At 43.5% G+C, this 26,967-nt stretch overlaps 1 protein-coding gene across 1 annotated transcript in view; it reads right to left on the bottom strand.

The window, feature by feature from the left end:
• Positions 1-21,877, bottom strand: part of TRIM71 (tripartite motif containing 71) — an 81,750-nt gene extending 59,873 nt beyond the window's left edge. Inside the window, exons 1-2 of the mRNA XM_038740206.1 lie at positions 21,851-21,877; positions 19,996-21,009 (exon numbers count right to left, since the gene is read on the bottom strand). Of these exons, the coding sequence (XP_038596134.1) occupies positions 19,996-21,009; positions 21,851-21,877 (1,041 nt within the window). The remainder of the gene's footprint in view (positions 1-19,995; positions 21,010-21,850) is intronic.
• Between the last annotated feature and the right edge of the window lie 5,090 nt (positions 21,878-26,967).

The raw sequence follows: 26,967 nt of genomic DNA, 5'->3' as shown, positions 1-26,967 counted from the left end.
AGGATATATCGCAAGAGATATTCAAAGCAAAGGTGAGAGCCAAACCTGAATATCGATAACCAGAAAGGAAGCAAATTCATTAAGCTTTAAGAATAACATATTGAAACCGGCAATTTTTTACTTAGCAGATTAAGAGGTCAACATTGATGCCAAATTTTGGATTTTATAACAGTCAACAATTAACTGGAACTTTAGTATTAAAGTTATATCAAACTATTGGTTTATGCTTTATGACAACTGTGCATGATAGACAATGGGCACGTTTTTTAATCTATGTGAAATCACCAATCGATCATATTTACTGAGCACTTACCATGTGCAGAGCACTGTCGTAAAAGCTTGGGAAAATACAGGCGTAGCAGATATGTTTCCTGCTCACGAGCTTACCTCTGTGTGCCCACTGGCTTCCTAAAATTATTTCATAGTCTCAAATAGTCACTGGAGTAATGCACATCTTCCTAATGCACTGAAAAAGGATTTGCATTAACTGGATTGGGTCCTAAAGCTATTCATGTTCGGACTTCAAATTGGGAATAAATTTAGTCCAATCAAAATTAATTTAGCACAGTCAAACTTAGGAAATAGTCTCCCTAAAATCTTAAAAGTGAAATTAGCTACCAAACATTTGATTCATCCCGACCACCCCTCAGACATGTGGTGTTATTCCATTTATAAACCTTGTATCTTTAAGGAGACTTTTAAAAAACCTCTCTAAAACAGGGGAACTAGAGGAGTAATGAGGAAGGGCAAAGTATTTTGGTGTATTCAGCAGCCAAAAACAGCCTCTTTTTTCTTTTAAGAGTTCCTCTATTTTTTCCTCCTTGTGTTTTGCTTATTTAATGAACTGACATTTATTTTTCCCATCATTTGCTTTTGTTAGCTTTTTACATAAGGATGGAGGCAGATGGAATGGTTTTGCTCCTAGATTCTCACACTAACACAATGCTGTCCTGTTTGGATTTTCTGTTTGAAGAGTGGTAGACCAATAAGGAGAGGATGGAAAGCTTTATGGGAAGAGGAAAGTGGCCGCACTTTCCACATTTAATTAATTCTACCTTTGAAATACAACCAGACTTGGTTCTAAGATGTCTCTTCAAAATCATATATTTATTCAAAACTTTTTCTGTTGATAAAACATGATTCATCTTCCCAGAAAGAGGTGAGGTGAAGAGGAGTGGCTGGTTGCCAGTTGTGTTCAGAGGCCCCAGCTCTAATCTCTAGGGCAACATTGAGAAATCTTACTTCTCCTGCTTCTATTGATGTATATATTCACACCATGTAGACTGTAAGCTCCTTGTGGGCAGGAATCGTGTCTATCAACTCTGTTGAATTATATTTTCCCAAGCACTTAGTATAGTGTTCTGTACATAAATAAGCACTTAATACCATTTAACATATATATACATAAACACTTCATTACACCATCCTTCGGGTTTAGAGATATGAAGATGATTAGATACTATTGCCATTTCACAGGTGACGATAATTATTTACTATAAATACTTTGTGTGGGAATTCCTGATTTATATTACCATAGGGCCCAACAGGACCCAAAACTGGATGCTTTGAAATTACCACTTCTCTGTCAATGTAAATGGGAAGTGGGAGGGGGAGAACCAGGGAAAAAAAAAGAAGAGAAGTTGGATGTTTTCTTCAAGGCTGCATTCCCAGTCAAAAATGGCACCATGCTATGGAATCCAATTTACTCTATCTTTGCCTTTTGTTTCAAATGATCCTCCATGATTGTGTGCTCATGCGCACACAAACACACCCACACACACACACTCACTCTACATTTCCAAATTGAAATTAATGGTTTTTAGTTTTAACAACTTAGTCTCTTGCTGCCAAGGCAATTTTATATTGGTAGCACAGTAAGATTATGATTAGGAGGCTAAGAATGATTCAATTAGCCCCTTGGTGGGAATCTAGTTCAATGAAGTTAGTCCCTGGGAATAAATTAGGCCCTTTGGGAGAAACATTAACTTTCAGGCTTCTAAGAATCTTAGAGCAAGGGAGGGCAATAATTTTTACCCACTGGCCTCTTACTACTGTTTGTATCTTCCTGCCAACAGTGAAGGGGGAAGGGAGTCTTGTCTTATGCTGTTGCGTTGTCTCCAACCCATAGCTACTCCATGGATACATCTCTCCCAGAATGCCCCCATCTGCAATCATTCTGGTAGTGTATCCATAGAGTTTTCTTGGTAAAAATACAGAAGTGGTTTACCATTGCCTTCTTCCACACAGTAAACTTGAGTCTCCACCCTCGACTGTCTCCCACGCTGCTGCTGCTGCATAGCACAGGTGAGTTTTGCTTTGTAGCAGATTGCCTTCCACTCACTAGCCTCTGCCCAAGCTAGGAATGGAATGGGTCTGCCCCTGCTTCACTCTCCCTCCCGTAGCGGAGACTGATGGAGAACTGCAAACTCTCCAGCTGCAATCCTTGTGGGGGGCTCAGGGAGAGGGGAGGGAAAAATTCTACCCCAGCTGCGTGGCCACTACAATCTGTAGCTGCTCCTACAGGGCTTGGAGTCAACCATAGATGCATTAACCACCAGTTACACTGCTGTTCTGAGCCGGAATGTCCAAAGTTTATTGAGCGCATGCAGCAATGCCAGGTTGAAGCCCAGGTCAGGCCTAGATCACTGATCCTGAATATTACCAGTGGTCCAGGGATAAAACATTAATGGACACATAATCCCCTTGGGGATGGGGATTAGGTTTCGAATCCCCCTCCAAGCTCTCCCAAGCACATGGTTTAGTGTTCTGCACACAGTAGAGAGGCTTGCTATATACTTCTGATTCTAAGATTCAGCTAGACAGTGCCCTGAATTTTGAAATGTGAGCCCCATTAGAGATAGGGACTGTGTATAATTCCCTCCTCTGTATTCCCTTCCAGTGCTCTGCACACAGTAAGTGCTTAATACTTTTACTACTCTCGCTGCAGTGCACAAAAGTCTTCTAGTAATCTAGAAAAGTTAAATGTTCTTTCCAAAGTTCTTAAACACTGGGAGAACTGGGTTCATAAGCAGTCCTGATACCAACAAATAACTGCCATCTTCTGCTACAATATGAGAATCTGGATTCTCGATTCTATTAGTTTCACATTTTCTAGGTTTAACTATCAAACAGTGGTGTTTGAGTGCTTACTATTGAATATGGCCATTTTTAAAGCCTTAATAAAAGCAAATTGGATACCTATAGTCCTTTTCCTCCAGTAAGGAAATCAGGGCCTGTTGATATGGTACAAAGAAAATGGCACTAGTGTAAATCATGCCCTGGTTAACACAACATTCTATAATACCACCATGGTTGTTCCAAATATCATCAACTAATGCAAGAGTTAAATTTCCTGGACTCTCTGGGCAATAGCTGCCTTGGTGGAACCCAGTTTCCCTGGTTCTTCCAATTAGCCAAGTCCACAGCACCAGAGCAGGGGGGAGCAAAGTCACCAGGAAGTGGTGGATTTGCATGTGGAGGAAAGCTTCAAAACTCCATGGGGATGGTGGCCTCCACGGCTTTTAAAGCCGGCACCTTGCTCATCCCAGGTTTCTGACAAGCCCCAAGAACTTCCAAATTGGGCAGAAAAGATTCAAAATGGTGATTTTCTGGTCCATCAGCTCATTGAATACTGCCCCTCCCAGGGCCCAGCCTACCCTAAAAGTCGTACCTCCTTGTTGGCACCCCACTCACAATGAAAAATTGGGTGACACACTAAAACTTCAAACCCTCTTGCCACCCCCTCATCATTGGTGCCAAACTTCAAGGGGCTAAGAGGCCAGAAAGCCATGTCAGCCCTGACTGAGAAGTTGTTTTAGCCAAGTCTCTCTAACCTGGCAGGAGGAAGTCTGAGACTTTACCTCAAAAACCGGAGGGGGCCATCACCCCTATTGCCCCCATGAAGATACTTGTGGGAGACCAAATTTACCGCTGCCCTCAGGAAAACCACTACATCCTGAAGCTGACAACCTAGATGGCCACACCAGGGTAACTAGAAAAAGTGATACTCAAGAGAGGTGAATGAAATCATCCAGAGCTCTGAGGTATAATTTGCTAAAAATGAAAGAAGTATTCTACTAGATATGCATACTATTCAGCAAATGTTGCCAGACTAAGGCAGAAGTGTTTTATAAGAATAGTAAGATAAATCTTGGATTAATTCCAGATCGCAATTACACTCTGTCTTCCAAATCTTTCTCACAGATAATTTCCACTGGAAAAAACAAGTCAGGCAGAGTTTTTGACTCCCATAGCCATTTGTGGTTCCTGCCCAAAAGTGCAGTGACTTGCTCCAATCCTCCTAAATCCAACCCAAAGATCACGCTTCAATTTAACCTTTTAATTGGGAGATGGAGAAGAATAATTTGCCTTTTTACAACATGATGCACCCAATAGCTTTGACTAGATACATTGCAAATTTTACTCTGGCCTCTTAAACCTTTCTTTTGTGTAACAGCTAATTGGGTCTTATTTTTTTAAAGGGTATTTGTTAAGCACTTACTCTGTGCCAGGCATGGTACTAAGCGCTGGGGTAGATAGAAGCTAATTAGGTTGGACACAGTCCCAGTCCCACATGGGAGTCACAATCAATCCCCATTTTAAAGATGAAGTAACTGAGACCCAGAGAACTTAAGTGACTTGTCCAAGGTCACAGAGCAGACACATGGTGGAGCCAGGATTAGAATCCAGGTCCTTCTGATTCCTAGGCCCATGTTCTAGCCACTAGACCTTCCTACTGTTTTCCTTCCTACTAACAATGCAATCAAAAAGTAGGCGGTGCAAATCTTCAATATTTCCAATACACTCAATTCCCATAGGGGGCAGGATTTATGTTTGTACTCTCCCAAGCGCTTAGTACAGTGCTTTGCACATGGTAAGTTCAATAAATACGATTGAATGAACACCATGTTAAAGAAAACTTGTGTCATGGCATCGCAGATCCAGGTACACATTGTTGGAAGCATGTTCGTGAATCCTTCTGCCAACTTCTATCCAAATAGTGTAGTGAAAATTTATGACATTGGAAAACTGACTGTTCAAAATACCGCCAAAATCCTACTCTGGAGTTTCAGTCCCTTTGATTATTCCAAGGTGATCTGTAAACCAATTCATATTCATCAAAACATTTATTTTAATCCTATTAAGGCTTTGGGCCTACACCAAGCAGTTGACTCCAAGTTGATTATGTGGCTCACTGGGGTTTTATCCTACACACTTCCAATCAGGCAATGGTATCTACTGAGTGCTTACTATGTGCAGAGGCACTGTACTAAAGACTTGGAAGAGTACACTTCAACAGAATTAGCAGACATACTCCCTTTCCATAACGGCTCACAGTTCAGAGGACTGTCTTTGCAGGAACATAGGCCCACCAACTTCAACATGGGTGCAATGGTGCCCATGTAGGATGCCAGTTTTAAGATGGACAGTACTGGTTTTCAGTACTGACGGGGGACAGGATAGCATGCCTTCATGCCCAGTATTTTATTTTAAACCCCCAGCCTCTTTATACCTCAGCTTCTTGCTGAGTTCTACAGCTTGGCAGTGATGCCTGTGTTCCCAGGCTCCTAAGAGGGGAATGAAACAGCGTGTAACAAACGTTTAAGGTTCCATTGATGACATACTCTAGATTCTGCAGATTTCCACAAAGAACCTTTCCCTGTGCCTTAGGACACCATCACAGATTGTAAACTCATTGTGGGCAGGAAATCTGTTGATTATTGTACTGCATTCGCTGAAGTGCTTAGTACAGTGCTTTGCACACAGTAAGCACTCAACAAATACGATTGAATGAATGAATGAATGTACGAACATCACATTACTTAACTCAGACATTACGTATTTGCTGCTTCTGGGTTGGCAGAGAGGTGTCTGGTATTCGAGTGCTGCCAGGGCTTTAGGGGATTGGCACCCATTAATTTGGCCCCCAAAGGTTGCTGGGCAGGATGGATAGGGACAGTTGGTCTGCTGGCAGAAGGAAAAGAAAAGTAGCTCACTACCATAGCTCCTCTTATCCTCGCAGGACTTTGGGATGAAGGATACCTCTTGCCTCCATCCCCTAGGGATGAGCCATCCACTTCCACCCTTCCCAGGCCACCATATCAGGAGGGGTTCCTGTGGACACAGAGTTTTGAAGTGGCAGCTTCACCCAAGTCTTGTTCCCAGGGGTATGGAAAGGGAATGAGGATTTCCCAGTCCCTACTGTCAGGGCAGGAGTGTGGCAGACCATTGGCTTGCCCTACCGGGTCCCCGGTGTTTAATGACAGGAAAACTGCGGCAATATCAAGGAGTACCTTGACCTTCCTCTTCCCTGTTTCTCCCTACCTCAGCTTCTTTCCTTTCCGGTCCTCTCAAAGCCATTGGTTCTCACAGCTTCTCCCTAATGCTCTGCCTGCTGGTGACCCTTCTAAAGTTCTCTTCCGGGCTAGTTCTCTTCCAGGTAGGCACCCCTAGCCAAGAGCAAAAGCTCAAGCTGACCGTTTTTCTTGAGGCTTGCCTGCCACCGTGCTTAGATTCAGATCAGCCAAAGTTATTTGTCCTTAGTGCAGAGGGTTTTTGGAGGAAATGAACAAAAAGGTCAGGTGTAGGAGGAAGGTGCATGTCCGAGATACCCAAGGGGTGAGAACTGAGGGCCTAGAAACAGCATGGCCCAGTGGATAGAGCGCGGGGCTGGGGGTCAGGACATGAGTTCTAATCCTGGCTCTGCCACTTGTCTACTGTGTGACCTTGGGCAAATCACTTCACTTTTCTGTGCCTCGGTTACCTCATCTGTAAAATGAGGATTAAGACTGCGAGCTGGGACAGTGACTGTGTCCAACTTCATTACCTTGTATCTACCCCAGCCCTTAGAACAGTGCTTGACACATACGAAGCACTTAAAAAATATCATTATTATGAACTTATTATTGCCAGAGCCCAGTGACAACTGTTGGGCAAGACTTTCACTGGAGCTGCTTGCCAATCCCGAAACAAGAGCCTGGGACAACAGGCCATTTTGACCACTTTATAACTGGTCAGCAATACAGCATTTTAGCTTGGAGCTGCCTTTCACTACCCACATGGAGCAAAAATTTCAGATGAAATAATATTTCCAAGGGAGGGCCCACTTTCACCCAAGAAATTGCTGTCTTTATATTATTCTATCCTGGGAACCAATTTATTCCTAACCGAAAAGTTGTTTGCCATTATATGGACATGAGCTGAAGTGTGAAACCCAGGGTGAAATCATGGAACTATAAGCTCTTTGAGGGGAGAGAACACTTCTACCAAGTCTATAGTGTTGTACTCTCCCAAGCGCTTAGAGCAGTGTTTTGCACACAGTAAGCACCCAATAAATGCCACTGCTTGGTAGGGATGTTTGAAATACATGCTGTAAAAAAAAAACTAATTCAAGAACGAGTTCAGTGGTTCATTAAATCAATGACTTCATATGCATTTTTATTTCCATGTAGGCAAGAAGCAATTCATAGAGTTAAAAAAATTAGCAATTATTGAAAACCTGTACCTTCTGATTGACCTATAGGACACCCAGTCTTCCATAAAAAGGGAATTGCTCTCTTGCTGAATCTTGGCTAAAGGAAAACCCACGTGACAATAGCAGTAATAATGGCATTTGTTAGGTGCTTACTAATGTGCCAAACACTGAAGTAAGCACTGGGGTAAATACAAGATAATCAGGTCTAACACAATCCCTAACCCACGTGAGGTTCAAAGGTTACAGGAGTACGAACAGGTATTTAATTCCCATTTTACAGATGACAAAACTGAGGCACACAGAAGTTAAATGACTTGCCCAAGGTCACAAGGCAAGCATGTGGCAGAGCTGGGATTCGAACCCAAGTCTGGGCTCTTTCCACACTGCTTCTATTATAGTAACACTTCCCATATTCAGTGTCTGACTCTTCAAGAATTTGCACGATGAATTTTTCCAACTAAGTGCTGAGTTTTTTCAGCTAGAACCAGATTATCAGAAAACCTTCCCTAATTCTGCCATTACTTTCTCCCCAAAATTCATAGTGAAGAAACAAGTTCTGGAAGAACTTAAGGTTTCCAATTTTGATATTTCCTTGATGATTATTTTGGGAATAGTCTCAGAGGTTTAATATAATGCTTATAGCCCTGATTTAACGGTGTATGTCCTGGATTGTGGTAAATGTCTTCAATCCTTTCTTTTTTTATGGTATCTGTTAAGTGCCCACTATGTACTAAGCAGTGTTTTAAGCACTGGGATAAGGACAAGGTTAGCAGGTTGGACACAGACCCCATCCAACATAGGGCTCACAAGCCTAGGTAGAAGAGGATAGGATTTAATCCTCATTTCACATATGAAGAAACTGAGGCACAGAGAAGTTAAGTGGTTTGCCCAAGGTCACACGGCAGACAAGTATTCTGTAATTAACTGTTAGGAAATACAAAAATACTCTAAAGCTCAATTTGGCAAAAAAAAAAAACATTTTTTAAAAGAATAATGGTATCATCCAGTAAAAGTCTTAATAGTATTTCATAGCAGTGTGCCAGTGGATAGAAAACAGGCCTCCAATCACAACTCTGCCACATGTCTCCTGCGTGACCTTGGGCAAGTCACTTAACTTCTCTGTGCCTCAGTTACTGCATCTGTTAAAAAAAAATGGGGATTAAGAGTTTGAATCCAATATGAAACGGGGACTGTTTCCAACCGGACTAACCTGTATCTACCTCAGTGCTTAACAGTATTTGGCAAGTACTACAGTTATTATTATGAGTGGTAGTAGCAATCATCTCAACACTTCCATTTTGCGATTGTACATAAACAGTTGAAAAAAAGTCCATGGTCCCAAATAACCAACGATTCTCAAATCAATGCTTCTGCTCGGTGAATCAAACATATAAGACATGCTTGAATCTAACTAGCGGCATTTTTTTAGAACCTGTGCTTACATTACTCAAGTTGTTACTTTCAAATGCTTTATGTACTTACTCAACCAAGCGACAATGGAAAAAACAAGTGTTTAAGTTCACTAAATGGAGGAAGCACAGAGCTTTCCCCAAACCAAAACCCTGGGGGTGGGAGGGGGGCCTGAGCTGGGCCCCAGAAGTGAGGGACCATCTCATTTCTCTGTGGAATCTGAACAAGCACACTGTGTTTTACTGCGCAGTCTGTCCTGTAGGGACTGTTGAGGCCTGGGGTCAAAAGGGACCAAGCAAATAGCCACCTCAGCTCTACCAAGTATTTGCAGAGCTCTGAAAGATAAAAATCATTAGGAAGATATTACACATCCCCTGAGCAGCAGGACTGCAGGCATCTGCACTTCTGACCAAATTACATGCTAAAAAGCAACCCTAATAAATCTGAAACGTACTAGCATCTTCTGTATGCAAGCATTTCATATTGCTCCATAAAACATAGCGTTCAAAGCATTATCATCATCATCATCAATCATATTTATTGAGCGCTTACTGTGTGCAGAGCACTGTACTAAGCACTTGGGAAGTACAAGTTGGCAACATATAGAGACAGTCCCTACCCAACAGTGGGTTCACAATCTCCTGGGTGTTGATCTGTTTCTCTTTCTAGATAACATCTTTGCTAGGTCTTGTCTTTGCCAGACCTTTCCTTTTCAAGCAGGAGTTCCAGTCGGCAAGAGTCCCAGGATGCAGAACGAAATTTTACCCTGTTAAAGCAACGTCAATGATCCAAAAATTACAATTTGGATAGAACTTGGTGGGAAAGGAGCAAAGAAATCTGATCCTTTTTAAGGTGGGCAAGGTCACCAAAATTAACTCTCATTTGTGATTTTTTTGGAAACGGTAACCAATGCCTTATAAACAGCATGGGTTTTCAATCCTATACAGATGGCTCCCATCTGAAATTATTCTTTATTTTTTAATTATTCGAATTCACCATCTTTCCACACTGACATATTTTTTATATTTCTAACATTTCTATATTAACTACTTTAGTTCAACTTTATAATGCTTTATGGAAAGAAAAATCCACGTGTGAATTGTTTTGCAAAATTAATAACTTCTTGGGGACAGAGTTGTAGAAACTGGCAGCGTTTATTTTCCTATATTGTTTGAACGAGTTGCACTTTTATGTAAGCCACACGTTTCAATGCCTGAAAATGCTATTTTTTTCTTGCACACTGATATACTAAAATTTGGGTACCTAAAATGGGTAAGTTACAAACAAAATTTGAGGAAAGTCCAAGACAATTCTTTCCTCCTGAGCTTACCATAACACAACTGCCTAGTCACAAAATTTAAAAATTTGTGTCTACCAATCCAACTACTAAAAAACTGCACAACGTCTTTCACAAAAGAGTTAACTAAGCACAAACCAAATCCAGTTTTTGAAAACTTGCTTTAAAGGACAACATGGCTTGCCAGCATAAAATAGAGTTAGAGTACTGCTGTTTAAGTTTAATTGAAATTTTTTTATGCCCCTGGTGGCTTGAGTTTATAATTCTCCTGGGCAAAAGTAACGAAGTACTATAGTTGCTAGCATTTTTTAATATAAGCAGAAGCCCACTCTTCACAGGGATCAAATACAATTCCATAAGGTGGTAAAACTCACATAACTCACACCTTAAAAAATTTCTTACACGAAAACAAAGGATAAGATCAATCTTAGAGTTACCACACAATAAAATCAATCCAGCTGCTCATACTATAGAACTATGTCCAAGCATTTGAGAATAAAGTACTTAACGGATGTATTGTTCTGATTAGCCACAAAAGAAACAGAAAAAGAATTAAGTTTTATCTGGCAAGCAATTTATCAAATTGGCATAAGTAGGGAACAATATTCATACAATTCAACACAGTTACGAATGTTTTTGATGAAATTGAATAAATACTGTCAAATGGATTAAAAACTAGCCTGTAAATTTGAGAGCATTAAGATTGGAAATGGAGCAAGACCTCAATAAAAAAGTGCCTTTTTTAGTACTTTCTTAATAAGCCACAAAGAGGCTCAAGAACTAAAAATAAATGTGAGACTGAAATAATTCAAGAATCTGTTTGAAAATGTAAATTGCCGTTTCCATGAGAAAACAGTCTAAGACCCAACCAAAGCTATTGGAAGGAGAACGTAGAAAAAAAAACAACAAAAAACCCTACATCAAATGAGTCCAGCGGTAGCAGGGAATAGCAAAGGAATTTCCCTTGACAATGTGGAACCAAAAAAGGTCAATGAGGTTTGGAGCTATACACAAAAGAGAATGAGGCAGGAAAGCAGCAGTCCCCCTCCACATTACTATGATGAGATTTCACCTGGATTACTGCAATGAGTTCTGGGCATCTCATTTCAAGGAGAAACAAAAACAAAAAAAAAACTTTCCAAAATTAAGCAAGGAACCCACTAAGCCTGAACACAGAGGAGCAAAAATCAGAGAGCAACAAAATGACCTGTAAATACTTAATACTTTTACATAAGCAAATGAAAATGAGTTACATGGAATCAGCTGGAGGAAACTTTGAGCTACACTTCCCAGGTGACATCACTTTAGGAATCATCTACCAAATAATGTGACATCTTTAAAACACTTAAAAAGCAAAGTACTAAAGAGATACAGAAGGCACCATGACTGATCTATTGCCTCTCACTCTCCTCCACCATAATGACTGTTAGGTTTCCCCTTTTTTTAAAAAAAAAAAAGGTTTATCTTGCTATTTTCAAAATTCCTAAGATAAAGTGAAACCACCTGAAGTGCCTTCATAGCTGCAATTTTGTGGTTTATTGTAAAGATTATATTTTGAAACAGTCAGCAACACAGAACTCTTACTCAACGTCTGGTGAAGTGTCATGAAGAGTGACAATATAATAGCCCTTTGTTCATTGAGCATGAATACGGCAGCTAAAATAAACCTTGTTGAGTGTTCCAAAGTAGATGGGAAAAAATGGTAAGACTAAGCAAAATTATGCCATGTCATCATCACAGGAAACTGATCCCCTGAAATTTTGGAATTCAGTGCTGTCAAATAGCTTTCTCAACATACTGCTTGGCCAATAGATTACAAGTGTCTTCAAATCACCAAGATGCTTTTTATTTAGCAAATCATTGCATTTTAATTGAAGGTTTCATCTACAGCTCTCTGAAAGTTATTTACAACATTCTTCCCAAAGGTCCCAAATGTTCTAATAGGAACACTGTTCGATAAACTTAAAAAGTCTTTTATCATTTCAAATTTGCATAACTTCTTGAGGGCAGGGATCTTGTCTATCTATTGTACTCTTCCAAGAGCTTTTATTGTACTCTCCCAAGCGCTTAGTACAGTGCTCTGCAAGCAATACACACTCAGACAGGCTGAGGAGACATTCAATGTCTAAATACTAGTCCTTTTTTAACTGAAAAATTCAGCATTTAACTACTGTTAATACTAACTTATTAAACGTAAGAAGTCCACTGCCAGCTGTGACAGGAATAGAACCTGCAATACAGAATTTTGAAGTTATCAGTAGACACAGAGATCGTTACTTGCATCTGTAAAATGGGGATTAAAACTGAGCCCCATGTGGGACATGGACTGTGTCCAACCCAATTATCTTGAATCTACCTCAGTGCTTAGTACAGTGCCTGAAGCTTAACAAATACCATTACTTAGATATATGGAATTTTTTTCTATATGTACATGGGTATTTTAGAAAAAAAAAACTCTTCCAGATAATTCTCTTACTCAAAGCATTTCATTTTCAAAAGGAACAAACCTGAAGGAAGATTTGGGAAGAATCACGGAGAAGATACTTCCTCCCAACTTTGTCAATGCTGACAGATGCAACAGCGTTATCTTATTTTTTAAAAACCCTACATTCTAAGTTCTGCAAAATAAAGCAATCCACCCGAATAATTAAACTGTTCTGTAACCAAGAGGTAGTTTCCCTTTATTCTGGATAGAAAAAAGTCAGTCACAAAAGTTTTGCCTGAAAATTTTCCAACAGTTCCCCATTCAGTCAGTTCATTCTCATTGAATTATTAGAGCAGCATCTACTAAGGGAGCATCAGAGCTGAAGCAAGCAAAATTTTCACTATGTGGGCTGTCAGCATATCTATCAGATCCTATTATAGTCAACCACCATTTAAAATACACTCTTGGAAGGAAAACAGTATAATTTCTCTGCTCACTGGTAGTTGTGTTTTGCTTTTAAACCTCACTTCACAGAAGATTTAACTGACACGAATCTATGGCTTAATGGCTAGATTTTCACTGGGGGTTTTCCTAATCCTGTAAAAACATTCAATCTACAGATATTCACTACTATAAAATGGCTTCAAGAACAACGGTCTCTTTCTTAGTCGTAAGGGAGGCTGCGCTGCTCATCTACTCCAACTAGGAAAATAAAAGAAAATTCTGATCAAGTTGCTGATTACTTTTGGTTACACCCGTTTTTAAGTCTCCAGACATATTTTAGAGTAATATCAGGCCCCCTTCACAGAATTACAATCTGTAATTCACAATGCAAAATTCAAAGTTCATGCTCAGACGATCCAGATTCATGCAATTTCAGTGATGGCTGTAAAAATCACTTCATGACTAGGTAGTAACATCCAAAACAAGTTTAAATGGATGAAATCATTCTAGAGGCATAATTGAAGGTTTATAAAATTTATTGTCTGGGGCAGTGCAATAATAGGGAATCAATATGGATATACCATTAGACTTAAAAGCGATCTTTGACATAATTTGAGCCAATAGAAGACTATTGCTATGCTTTTTTAATGTGAAGTACAAGAAAATCCCAGCTAGACAGTCAAAAGACACAGATACAAGAAATTTTAAAGAGCAGGCAACAACCTCATCCCAGTAGCTCGATACTTTCAATCAAGTATCTAGATTAATTATGATTTTTAAAGGAATTGTTTAGGCTTGAACTAAGGAGGCCTGTTTTCTACTAGAGGCACTCTCCCTCCGCTCATCTAATTGAGGATAAGATGGCAACAATTTATAAAATCGATAAAAGGTTTTACTGAGCACTTACTATGTGCAGGATTGTACTAAGCAACTTGGGAGAGTAAACTACAACAGAATTTTCAGTCACATTCCCTACCTATAATAAGCTTACAGTCTAAAGAGCGTATATATTGTAAAGTTAACCTTTTACAAGAGTCTACAACTCCAGATACACTGTGTCTTTCCTGACCAAGAGTCAGAATTGGTTGACTCTTCTTTGAACACTTTCACAAAATAACCACCACAGTCATCCAAAAGGATCAACTGAGGTGCAGTGGTTGTTAATCTAAATCCTTAGGTTTGGGTGTTTCTTTTTTTTTTTGCAAAGGGAATGTTTCAATTAATATGCGCTCCATGGAATGTTAAAGCATCACTTTACTCTAAATATTACAAATGTATTCATTCCCAGACCCAATTTAGATGCTGATTTTTGAATTCACAAGGAACTTTAGCTGATATCGATGTAAACGACAAAGAACTGCGGTAGTCATGACACAAAAATGAATTACTCTGCATCTCAGAAATTTAAAAGTACAATTATTGTTCCCTTGATATTTAGTGGATATCTCCCTAAAATGATCTGCCTAGAATAACCTAAAGGTACCAAGTCATCTCTTTCATGAATCTGTGGGATATAAATTTACTCCCCGAAGTTGGAAATCCCCACTCAAACTCTATTCACAGCAAATCTTTCTAAGAGAGGGGAAAAAAAAAGATAAATCTCACCTGGCTACACAAACTAACAATTTAACATAGGCTCAGGAACTCCTGTGTTGGCATTTTAAAATTTCATGTTGAGAAACCCTTTCGGGGAAGAGATCTTTTCCGTGGAAGATCTCAGTGGTGATTTGCTTTTCATCTTCAAAAATTCTCAGAGGGGCAGATGAATGTTTGGCAAGTCAACAAGACTGACCACTACACAATCTCCCTTGTAAACAAAATTTTACAGTTTGTCCCAAATTCCTTTCTTTGCCATCCCAGACTTTAAGAGTTCCTCTCCTTATCTTTCTAGTGTCTGTAGAGTCATTCAACTTTAAAAACAGATCACCTCACTGAACGTTTCCCAATAAAGGAATTTTTCCCAGAATTTTATTGGAAAGTAATTTATGTTATGAAGCTGTCAGTAAAAGAAGTTCTCACCACGGAAACTTTCAAATTCAGTCAAATATGGAATTTTCCATAACTGACTTCAATCAGTAACAGGGAAGAAAAAGTGTCCCATCATGAAAGGATTCTACCGAACACAGTGAAACGAGTTTTGCTCACTAGTTTCCAGATGCAATTTTTAAAAATTTAACTAAAATCTTTGTAGGAGCGACTATTTGAAGACTAATTTTTTAAAAAAAAACCAAACATCAAAATAATAGCTTGTGTTACCAAAAAGAGCAATCAACTTCTCATAATGTAACCAGACAACTGGATTATTCAATGAGTTATGACAATTACACTAGTAGTCTTATTCAGGCTTCATGGAATGGCCTACAGTTGATTTTTAGGTGATGTTAACTAGACTCTCTTTGCGATGCCCACATTTCCTTAACTCTCCCCCACTCCACCTTTTGTAACAAATTAGTGACCCATTAGCAGTTCCTCAGTCTGCCATCTGTAAACTCTCAAAATTCAGGGAATTTACAAGCCCAGAAATAAGACCTTTTCCCATATTCACTTTCAACGCTAAAGAAGAAAGGAGGGGAGATACCAAAGAACCAGGAACGTTAACGGATCACTTATAGGCTAAATGGGATCATTTAAAGCCCAACAACAGGAGTCCTTTTTACAGAGAAAGCACATTTTTAGAATTTGCTCAATACCATTTGGGGTTAAACTGGATTCGAAAATAACTACATTTTAAGGTACTTTTAAAACGTCGAAGCCTGCCTTATGCGGGGGGGAAAATGAGTCCCTACCGCTTTTTTACCCTAAAATCGTTTATTAGCAGTCTTTACTTCAAAACGTAAATAAAACTGGAGGGCAAAAGAAATCTTCAATTTACTTAATTTTTCAAGATACTCAATAAATGTTACGACTAAAAATGCCACATACTCTTAGGCGTAACAAACTATTGTTCCAATCATTTTTCAAATTGGTACTGCCATCTTCGTGATTTCTCTCCAAGCCAATATACATTTGTAACAATTCAAGCGGAGACAATTCCTCATTTTCCCCAAACACCGTACAAGTACACAGTACGATGAAAATATGTCAAAGTTACACATGAAAGTGGCTTTTCGATTTAGGGCCTTTGGAGAAGTCCGGGGGGTGGGGGGACATGGGGAGGTAACAATAATAATAATAATAGTGGCATTTATTAAGCGCTTACTATGAGCAAAACACTGTTCTAAGCTCTGGGGAGGTTACAAGGAGATGAGGTTGTCCCACAGGAGGCTCACAGTCTTCATCCCCATTGTACAGATGAGGGAACTGGGGCACGGAGAAGTGAAGTGACTTGCCCAGGGTCACACAGCTGACAATTGGCAGGGCCGGGAGTCGAACCTATGATCTCTGACTCCAAAGTCCGGGCTCTTTCCACTGCTTCTCGTAAATAAATACCCACTCATAACCTTTATTCAGCGAAGCGAGGGAGAAAAGGGGATCAAGCGATGACTTCGAGTGTTGCCGGGAGGCCAGGTAAAGCGGAATCTACCCCACCCCCGAATAAAACTAGCATCCCAATAAGAGAGTAACCCCCCAGCGCTTAGAACGGTGCTTTGCACATAGTAAGCGCTTAATAAATCATCATCATCATCAATCGTATTTATTGAGCGCTTACTGTGTGCAGAGCACTGTGCTAAGCGCTTGGGAAGTGCAAATTGGCAACATGTGGAGACAGTCCCTACCCAACAGTGGGCTATGCCATCATTATTCCCCCATCTTACCTCCTTCCCTTCCCCACAGCACCTGTATATATGTATATATGTTTGTACATCTTTATTTATTTATCTATTTATTTTACTTGTACATATCTATTCTATTTATTTTATTTTGTTAGTATGTTTGGTTTTGTTCTCTGTCTCCCCCTTTTAGACTGTGAGCCCACTGTTGGGTAGGGACTGTCTCTGTATGTTGCCAATTTGTACTTCCCAAGCGCTTAGTACAGTGCTCTGCACATAGTAAGCGCTCAATAAATACGATTGATTGATTGATTGAGAATGGCTTCTTACACTTAAGCAGCAGGTTATGGACAGAAACTTGAAGGACAGCTTCACCTTTACCATACCAGCTTATCGCCCAAGCCCAACTCCCTTGCCCCGCGCGTATGAACTCTTAAAATCACCTCTTTATCCTCCCTACATCGACACTTGTGCAACAGTGAAACCACCACAAACACGCCTCCTCAAACCTTTCCGTTCCCGTTGCAAAAGTCAGGCGTCATTCAAGCAGAAAGCCTACGGCCTCGCCCTGTTCTGATAAATGCAGACCCTTGGGCAAAAAGAACAAACGCTCCACACCTCAAGGACCTGGGGTGGGGGGGACTTGGGGAGGGAAGGGGTCGGATTCTAGAAAAATCAATCAATCGTATTTATTGAGCGCTTACTGTGTGCAGAGCGCCGTACTAAGCGCTTGGGAAGTACAAGTTGGCAACATAGAGAGATGGTCCCTACCCAACAGTGGGCTCACAGTCTAAATCCCAGGGCGGGGGACGAAAGGGCCACAAAGAAAGAGCAGGACAGGCAGAGAGGGGCAGCGGAGATCGGTGGCGGGATGGACAGCTCCACGTGTGCGGGAAGGCCTCCCCCTCCTCTAGACCGTGAGCCCGATGTGGGCAGGGGATCGCCTCTCTTAATTGCCGTATTGGACTTTCCAAGGGCCTCGTACAGGGCAGAACACATACGACTGAATTGAATGGAGGAGGAGGAGGAGGAGGAGGAGGAGGAGGAGGAGGAGTCAGGGGGACCCCCCCCCCCCCCAAACACCAGCCACCTGGGCATTCGTTCAATCTTATTTATGGAGCGCTGTGGGAAGTACAGTACAGTAATAAAGAGGGACCATCCCCTGACCGCAACGGTGTAGGGGAGGGGGAAATAAGAATAATGATAATAACGGCATTTATTAAGCGCCTACTATACGCAAAGCACTGTTCAAAGCGTTGGGGAGGTTACAATCAATCAATCGTATTTATTGAGCGCTTACTGTGTGCAGAGCACTGGGAAGCACAAGTTGATACAAGGTGATCAGGTTGCCTCCAGGCCCCTTCTGTGGGGTGGAGGAGGGAGGGACGCCCCCCACATATAGACACACACAGGCACACAAATACATATATATATACATACACAAACACACACACATATATATATACATATGTATACATATATATACATATATATATATACATACACATAAACACACATATATACACACGCTGATGAAAATCACTGCTCCAATATTGAAGGAGACGGGCCATGTGAGCCCGTTGTTGGATAGGGATTGTCTCTGTTGCCGAATTGTATTTCCAAGCGCTTAGTAGAGTGTTCTGCACACAGTAAGCGCTCAATAAATACGATTGAATGAATACACATAAACACACGTATATGCACACACACATATATATATATGTATATATATACACGCTGATGAAAAATCACTGCTCCAATATTGAAGGAGTCGGGCCATGTGAGCCCGTTGTTGGGTAGGGATTGTCTCTGTTGCCGAATTGTACTTTCCAAGCGCTTAGTACAGTGCTCCGCACCCAGTGAATACGATTGAATGAATGAATACACATACACACATATATACATACACACATATGTGCACATACACGTATATACATACACACATATGTGCACATACACGTATATACGTATGTGCACATACACACATACATGTGCACATACACACATACATGTGCACACATATCATCAATCATCAATCGTTTTTATTGAGCGCTTACTGTGTGCAGAGCACTAGACTAAGCGCTTGGGAAGTACAAATCGGCAACATATAGAGACAGTCCCTACCCAACAGTGGACTCACAATCTAACACATATATATGCATATAGGCATGCACATATGCACATACATATATGTGTGTGCATGCACACATAGATAGATATACACATATATATACACACACACACACGTGGGTCCCGGGACACACACACACACACACACACACGCACACATACATATACATATACACATATACACACACACATGGGTCCCGGGACAGACACACACATAGATAGATAGATAGATAGATAGATAGATAGATAGATAGATAGATATACACACACGTGGATCCCGGGACCCACACACACACACATATGTGTGTGTGTGTGTGTGTGTGTGTGTATACACATATACACACACGTGGGTCCCGGGACACACACACATAGATAGATAGATAGATAGATAGATACACATATATATATACATACACGTGGGTCCCGGGACACACACACACACATATATATATGATATGTATATGAGATATATATATATATATACACACACACATATACACACACGTGGGTCCCGGGACCCCCCACACACACACACACATGTGTGTGTGTGTGTGTGTGTATGTACACATATACACACACGTGGGTCCCGGGACACACACACACATAGATAGATAGATATATACACATATATATATACACACACGTGGGTCCCGGGACACACACACATAGATAGATAGATAGATAGATACACATATATATATATACACACACGTGGGTCCCGGGACACACACACACATATATATATGATATGTATATGAGAGAGATATATATATACACACACACACATATACACACACGTGGGTTCCGGGACACACACACACATATAGATATACACACACATATATATACACACACGTGGGTCCCGGGACACACACACACACACATATATATGATATATATATACACACACACACACATATACACACACGTGGGTTCCGGGACACACACACACACACATATAGATATACACACACATATATATACACACACGTGGGTCCCGGGACACACACACACACACATATATATGATATATATATACACACACACACATATATATATATATATATATACACCCATATACACACACACACGGCCCTGAGCTCACCTCGTCGTCGTGCTGCTGGCAGTAGCTGACCCGGTCGGGGAAGACGGAGAGGATGGAGAAGGGCGAGGCGGGGAAGGCGTGGGCCAGCTGGGCCAGCTGAGGGGCCGCCGGGCTGGGGGCGCTGTGGGCGCTGTGGGCGCTGTGGGCGGCGTGGGCGGCGGCGGCGTTGTTGGCGTTGTTGGCGACGTTGCCGGCGAAGCGCTCGATGTAGTGGTCCTTGGTGAGGCGGACGCGCTGGTGGGCCCGCAGGCAGTTGTCGCACAGGTGCTCCTGGCAGTCCAGGCAGCGCGAGCTGGCCGCCGTGCCCTCGTCGCACGAGCTGCAGCGGGGCTCGGCCTGGCCGGGCGCCCCACGGGCCAGCAGCGGCGACGGGGCCGAAGCCCGCTGAGGGGGGCCGGGCCCGGGGCCGGCCGGAGCCGGAGGGGGAGGAGGCGGAGGCGGAGGAGGCGGAGGCGGGGGAGCGGGAGCGGGAGCCGCCGCCGGCTGAGGCGGCTGAGGAGGCGGGCGGCCGTTGTTGTGGTGGTGGTGGTGGTGATGGTGGTGGTGGTGGTGGTGGGGCCGGCTGGGGTTGGGGCCGCCGCCGCCCACCGCCGGCCCGCGACCGTTGTTGCCCTTCGGCGGCGGCGGCGGCGGCGGCGGCGGCGGCGAGTCGTCGGCCGCCGCCGCCGCCACCACCACGTCCAGCAGGTTGCTGAGGAGAAAGTTGGAGGAGGGCAGGGCGTCCATGGCCGGCACCGCTGTGTGGTCGCAGATGGGGCAGCGCGGGCTGAGGGGCTGCTCCCCCCCGGGGGAGGAGGCGGCCGCCGACGCCGCCAACGCCAACGCCGCCGCCGCCGCCGCCCCCTGCGCCTCCAGGCAGTGGCGGCAGAAGGCATGGAGGCAGGGCGGGACGCGCAGCCTCCGCGACAGCGGCCACGACAGCGGCGGCGACGGGCCGCCCCCGCCCCTCGACGAGTTGGACGGCTGACGGGACAACGGCGACCCGCACAGCTCCTTGCATAACGGGCAGATCATCATCATCATCAATCGCATTTATTGAGCGCTTATCTAGGTGCAGAGCACCCTACTAAGCGCTTGGGAAGTGCAAGTTGGCAACACATAGAGACGGTCCCTACCCGACAGTGGGCTCACAGTCTAAAAGGGGGAGACGGACAACAAAACCAAACATACTAACAAAAAATAGAATAGATATGTACAAATAAAATAGAGTAAAAAATATGTACAGACGTATAGACATATATACAGGTGCTGTGGGGAAGGGAAGGAGGTAAGATGGGGGGATGGAGGGGGGGAGAGGAAGGAGGGGGACGGCTGACAGGACGACGACGACGACGACCCGCACACCTCCTTCCATAACGGGCAGATCACCATCATCATCATCATCAATCGCATTTATTGAGCGCTTACTAGGTGAAGAGCACCCTACTAAGCGCTTGGGAAGTGCAAATTGGCAACACACAGGGACGGTCCCTACCCGACAGTGGGCTCACAGTCTAAAAGGGGGAGACGGACAACAAAACCAAACATACTAACAAAATAAAATAAATAGAATAGATATGTACAAGATAGAGTAATAAATATGTACAGACATATAGACATATATACAGGTGCTGTGGGGAAGGGAAGGAGGTAAGATGGGGGGGATGGAGAAGGGGAGAGGAAGGAAGGGGCTCAGTCTGGGAAGGCCTCCTGGAGGAGGTGAGCTCTCAGCAGGGCCTTGAAGGGAGGAAGAGAGCTAGCTTGGCGGGTGGGCAGAGGGACTGGGGGCATTCCAGGCCCGGGGGTCGATGGCGGGACAGGCGAGAGAGAGGTAGGGTGAGGAGAGGAGGTGCGGTGGACAGGGAGAGAGATCTGAAAAGTCCGCCTCTGGAAACGAAGCCATTTGCAGACACCCCCGCGGGAGGGGCGGTCGACGAGGATGAGGGAGAAAAAGGGGGGGACACACGCCCAGAGCGATCAATCCATCATTTACTGAGCGCCTACTGTGCGCAGAGCGCTGTGCTGAGCGCCGAGAAGCAGCGTGGCTCAGTGGAAAGAGCACGGGCTTGGGAGCCAAATAATGATAATGTTGGCATTTGTTAAGCGCTTACTATGTGCAAAGCACTGTTCTAAGCGCTGGGGGGGGTACAAAGTGATCAGGTTGTCCCATGTGGGGTTCACGGTCCACATTTTGCAGATGAGGTACCTGAGGCTCAGAGAAGTTAAGCGACCGGCCCAAGGTCACACAGCAGACATGTGGCGGAGTCGGGATTCGAACCCATGACCTCTGACTCCAAAGCCCGGGCTCTTTCCGTTGAGCCACGCTGCTGCTTCTCGTGGTCAAGGTTCTTGTGCTTCTCGTGTTTCTCGTGCCACGCTGCTTCTCGTGGTCAAGGTTCTCGTGCTTCTCGTGTTTCTCGTTCTCGTGCTTCTCGTGCCACGCTGCTTCTCGTGGTCAAGCCAAAGGTCAAGGGTTCGAATCCCGGCTCCGCCACGTCTGCTGTGTGATCTTGGGCAAGTCACTTAACTTCTCCGGGCCTCAGTTACCTCATCTGTAAAATGGGGATTAAGACTGTGAGCCCCACGTGGGACAACCTGATCACCCTGTATCCTCCCCAGCGCTTAGAACAGTGCTCTGCACATAGTAAGCGCTTAACAAATGCCAATAAAAAAAAAAGTTGGCAACATCCTACCCCACAGTGGGTTCACAGTCTTAGCCCTGCAATTTGAGACATCATCAGCATCATCATCAACATCAATCGTATTTATTGAGCACTTACTAGGTGCAGAGCACTGTACTAAGCGCTTGGGAACTACAAGTTGGCAACATCCCACTCCACAGGGGGTACACAGTCTTACCCCTGCAATTTGAGACATCATCAGCATCATCAACATCAATCGTATTTATTGAGCGCTTACTAGGTGCAGGGCACTGTACTAAGCGCTTGGGAAGTACAAATTGGCAACATGCAGAGACGGTCCCTACCCAACAGTGGGCTCACAGTCTAAAAGGGGGAGACAGAGAACAAAACCAAACATACTAACAAAATAAAATAAATAGAATAGATGGGTGCAAGACCTACTTCTTCCTTCCGCGCCTCATAGATGATGGCAGGTCAGGCAAATTTGGATATTCTCCCCCCCACCCCCGGACCTACAGTTAACCCCCAATCCCGTTCACATTAAATAATAATATATCAATCTCCCGGACCAATCAATACACCGACACTAGTCCTGCAATTTGAGACATACTTCTTTTTTCCGTGCCTCATAGATGGCAGGTCGGGCAAATTTGGATATTCTCCCCCCACCCCCGGACCTACAGTTAACCCCCAATCCTGTTTATATTAAATAATAATATATCGATCTCCCGGACCAATCAATACACCGAAGCTAGTCCTGTAATTTGAGACCTACTTCTTCCTTCCGCTCCTCATAGATGGCAGGTCGGGCAAATTTGGATATTCTCCCCCCACCCCCGAACCTACAGTTAACCCCCAATCCTGTTTATATTAAGTAATAATATCGATCTCCCGGACCAATCAATACACCGACGTAGATTCTTCTCATTTTCCCCGGTCAGTGGTTGACAGCGTGGCTACTGTGTCTTAAACAGAAGTGCCTGGACAGTCCTAGCAAGAGAGAGAGGGAAAGGGGAGGGAGAGTGGGAGAGGGGGTCAGGGCCAAAATTTTTCTAAAAGAAGGCACCACCACCCCACTTCTCAAGCCAACTGAGGCGGGTCCACGGGCGGATTCTCTTTTTAGACTGTGAGCCCACCGTTGGGTAGGGACTGTCTCTATATGGTGCCAACTTGTGCTTCCCAAGCGCTTAGTACAGTGCTCTGCACACAGTCAGCGCTCAGTAAATACGATTGATTGATTTACCCACCAAAGGGAGCGGGGGTTTTTCGGTTTGGAGAGCGGTACCCCTGTCCGAGGAGAAACTGAACGTATTTCAATCAATCAAATCAATCGTATTTATTGAGGGCTTACTGTGTGCAGAGAGCTTGGGAAGTACCAAGTTGGCAACATATAGAGACAGTCCCTACCCAACAGTGGGCTAGAATTTCCACGCAGGGGCGTTTTGGGTTTTTTTATTTTAACCGGACTTAATTTCCTTTTTGAAAGGAGAATGGCCTGGAGAGGCCGAGGCGGTGGAAGAGGGTGGCGAGGCCTATTTGTCCCGGGGCTCCGCATTGTCGGGGTGCGGGGGGTCTTGGCCCGGTTCGTCTCCCCTCCGGGCCCCAGGAGTCCGGCTGCACAACCCCCACCCCCATAATTATTCATGGGGGGCGAGATATTCTATATACTCTTTTCACCGGTCCGAGCCGTCGTGCAATGCCCCCCGCCCCCCTTTCTCGACCCTTTGGGGCGAGGGGGGGGAATCACATTTCCTTTGTCATCCTTCCACTTCCCTGCCACCCACCCCCAGATTCCAATCCAGAAGAGCGGATCCTCCCGGTAGCCGAGGCCGGGTTTGAATTAACAGCAGCAACCACCATCGCAGCCGGGCTCACCAGCGGTATCGAAAACTCAGAATTCACGCCCGCATCGCATCTGAAAAAGAAGCATTTAAAGCTTGTATTTCGTCGCCCCTTCCTTGCGAGGCTGCGGGAATTATCTTCACATGGAGCGTGCAATGCTCCCCTAACTCGTCCCTCTCTCTCTATATGCCTGGGTGTCTCTATATGTACGTATGGGGTGTGTGTGTGTCCCCTTCACCCCCTTTTCTGTTCTTCGCCTCCTCCTCCTCCTCTCTGGACGCCAGTTATTGAAACCGATCGGAATTCGGAATCCTTTTAATCTCCAAAGGAGCGAACTCACTTCCGCCTGAGCTCCGAAGGGGTGGTTTGGGGAAGGAGGAGGGCGGGGGAGGGTGGGCGAAAAGGCAAACAGGAAACATTAACCCTCTTACTACTGCTGCCTTTTGTGCGCTCCCTCACTCCCTTCCACTCGGAGAGCTGATTTCCTGGAGAGCCGAAATCGTCTTTCATGATATTCGCCCGGGAAATAAAGAGAGGAGGGAAGAGTTTCCAAGTCACCGAGAAATCTTGCTGGGACATTCGGTGTAGTGTTGAGTGGGCGTGTACGTCAAATCGTGAGATCTAAGAAAGAGAAACTTTACCATTTTTGTCAGTGTTAATATAGTGTGGGTAAGAGGCGCAGGTTTCCAATAAAACAATTTAACCTACAGGTAGGTTATATGCCTAGAACATAGGTGTGTGTGTGTGCATATATATATATATATATATATGAAAAAAGAAATTGGATGTGATTCCCTGTTCCAAATTCAGAAGCTGTGTTTAGGGCTAGTGTTAGCCATGGGTTTTCTCCCCTTGGTTCAGACGCTATAAACGCCAAGACTTTCATTTTAAAATAGTGATGTTTGGAAGGAGAGGGAGAGGACCGCACAATAAAGTTGGTTCGGCTGGTCGGAATCCAGCAACTCCCGAGTTGAGAGCACCCAAAGATTCATCTGTCTGCCAACGGTGGAATAGGTTAAAGGAGAAAACGATTCTCCAGGGGTCTTAGTTCAGCCATAGAAAGATTGGAATGGAAGGGGTTTTTTAAGGAATTAAGGAAGTGGGACTTGTAGAATTATTTATCGGGAGGGAAAATTGGCATGGATGTAGGTTTTTAATATCCTAACCATTGTTTCATTAGGAATGTTTGTGAGAGAAATCAAGTCTCAGAAGGGAGCTCTCCCTGGTAAACATTTGAATAACACTCCCTAAAAACTCACAAGAGTCACAATTATTCCACAGTTAACTATATTGCTCGCTACAGAGGTCTCTCTTCTTCAACAAATTGAAGCCAGACAGATGACTGGACCAAACCTTTAGAAGGTCTCTTTATTTAAGCCACCATATTTTCATGGGAAAGATAAACTTGAAAACAGCCTCTAAATTAAACCAGCTGGACAAATGTGTTGAAGGCCCAACAGGAAGCTGCGGAGACACACCTCCCAACTGAGGACAAAGCCATCGCAGGCACCAGCAATGTTATCCAAGAATCAGAAAACGGTTCCACAAGCCAACAAGAAACAAGACCTGCCTCAGATACACAGCGTCTCAGTACTATGTAACCATCGGCTTCCTCAATACTATGTAACCATCGGCTTTCTCCTCCCCAATGCTTAATACAGCCCAGTGCCATGAACAGAGTTGGCACTTTATATTTTTTGATGAAAGAAAGAAAGCCACAGAGAAGGGCACATAGGGGTTCTTTACGGATGGGAAGAATAAATTCTGTACAGATTAATGTTGCACTACCACCCCTGTTCCCTTAGGAAACAAAAGAAGGAGGATAGCAAATGAAGTTCTAGCATCTTTCATGCTTTAAAACGAGGTACTGGGTGCCGGGCGGAGTTTGTCTCCTCGCCCAGTATATTCCCACTATACCATCATTTCCTGCAACATCCCTGAGTCACTATTAAAATCTACACATGCACGCAAACACATTAATGTAGCATTTCTTACCCAAGCGGATCAGCTCCTGGGCTCTTTACAAAAACAAGGAGAAAACAGATGGGGAAGAGGAATTGCCGGAAGGTAAATGGCTTTATGAAGATCATGACCACGTATTGCGTAAAAGCTGCAGTGTTGCCTCGACTCAGTTTAGCCTCCTTATTTAAACATCTTTACCCACTTAATCATCTGGAAAATTGTCGGGGGGGGGGGAGACATTAAAAACATCAGCTTTATAACTCAAAGGATATTTGAGTTACTTTTAAAAAAAGCAGTGGACCTGAAGTCATTCATGTAAGCATCCAAGAAGCAAAATGATGCGTTCTGTGTTGGGGATTTTTTTTTTCATCAGGAAGGAATCAACAGAAATAAAGATTTTTCTTTTTCGCATGGAACAAACTACATTTTCTCAGGGTGTGTGACCAAAGAGCTTATTCGGTAGACTATATTAACATAATAATGAGCACATGCAAGTTCTCTGCTATCATTTCGATGAAAAGGCAAAGTCAGACCTTTATCTTTTTTT

This window comes from Tachyglossus aculeatus, chromosome 2 (assembly GCF_015852505.1).
Source record: "Tachyglossus aculeatus isolate mTacAcu1 chromosome 2, mTacAcu1.pri, whole genome shotgun sequence".
Lineage (NCBI taxonomy): Eukaryota > Metazoa > Chordata > Mammalia > Monotremata > Tachyglossidae > Tachyglossus > Tachyglossus aculeatus.
This window is presented reverse-complemented; position numbering and strand designations above follow the sequence as displayed.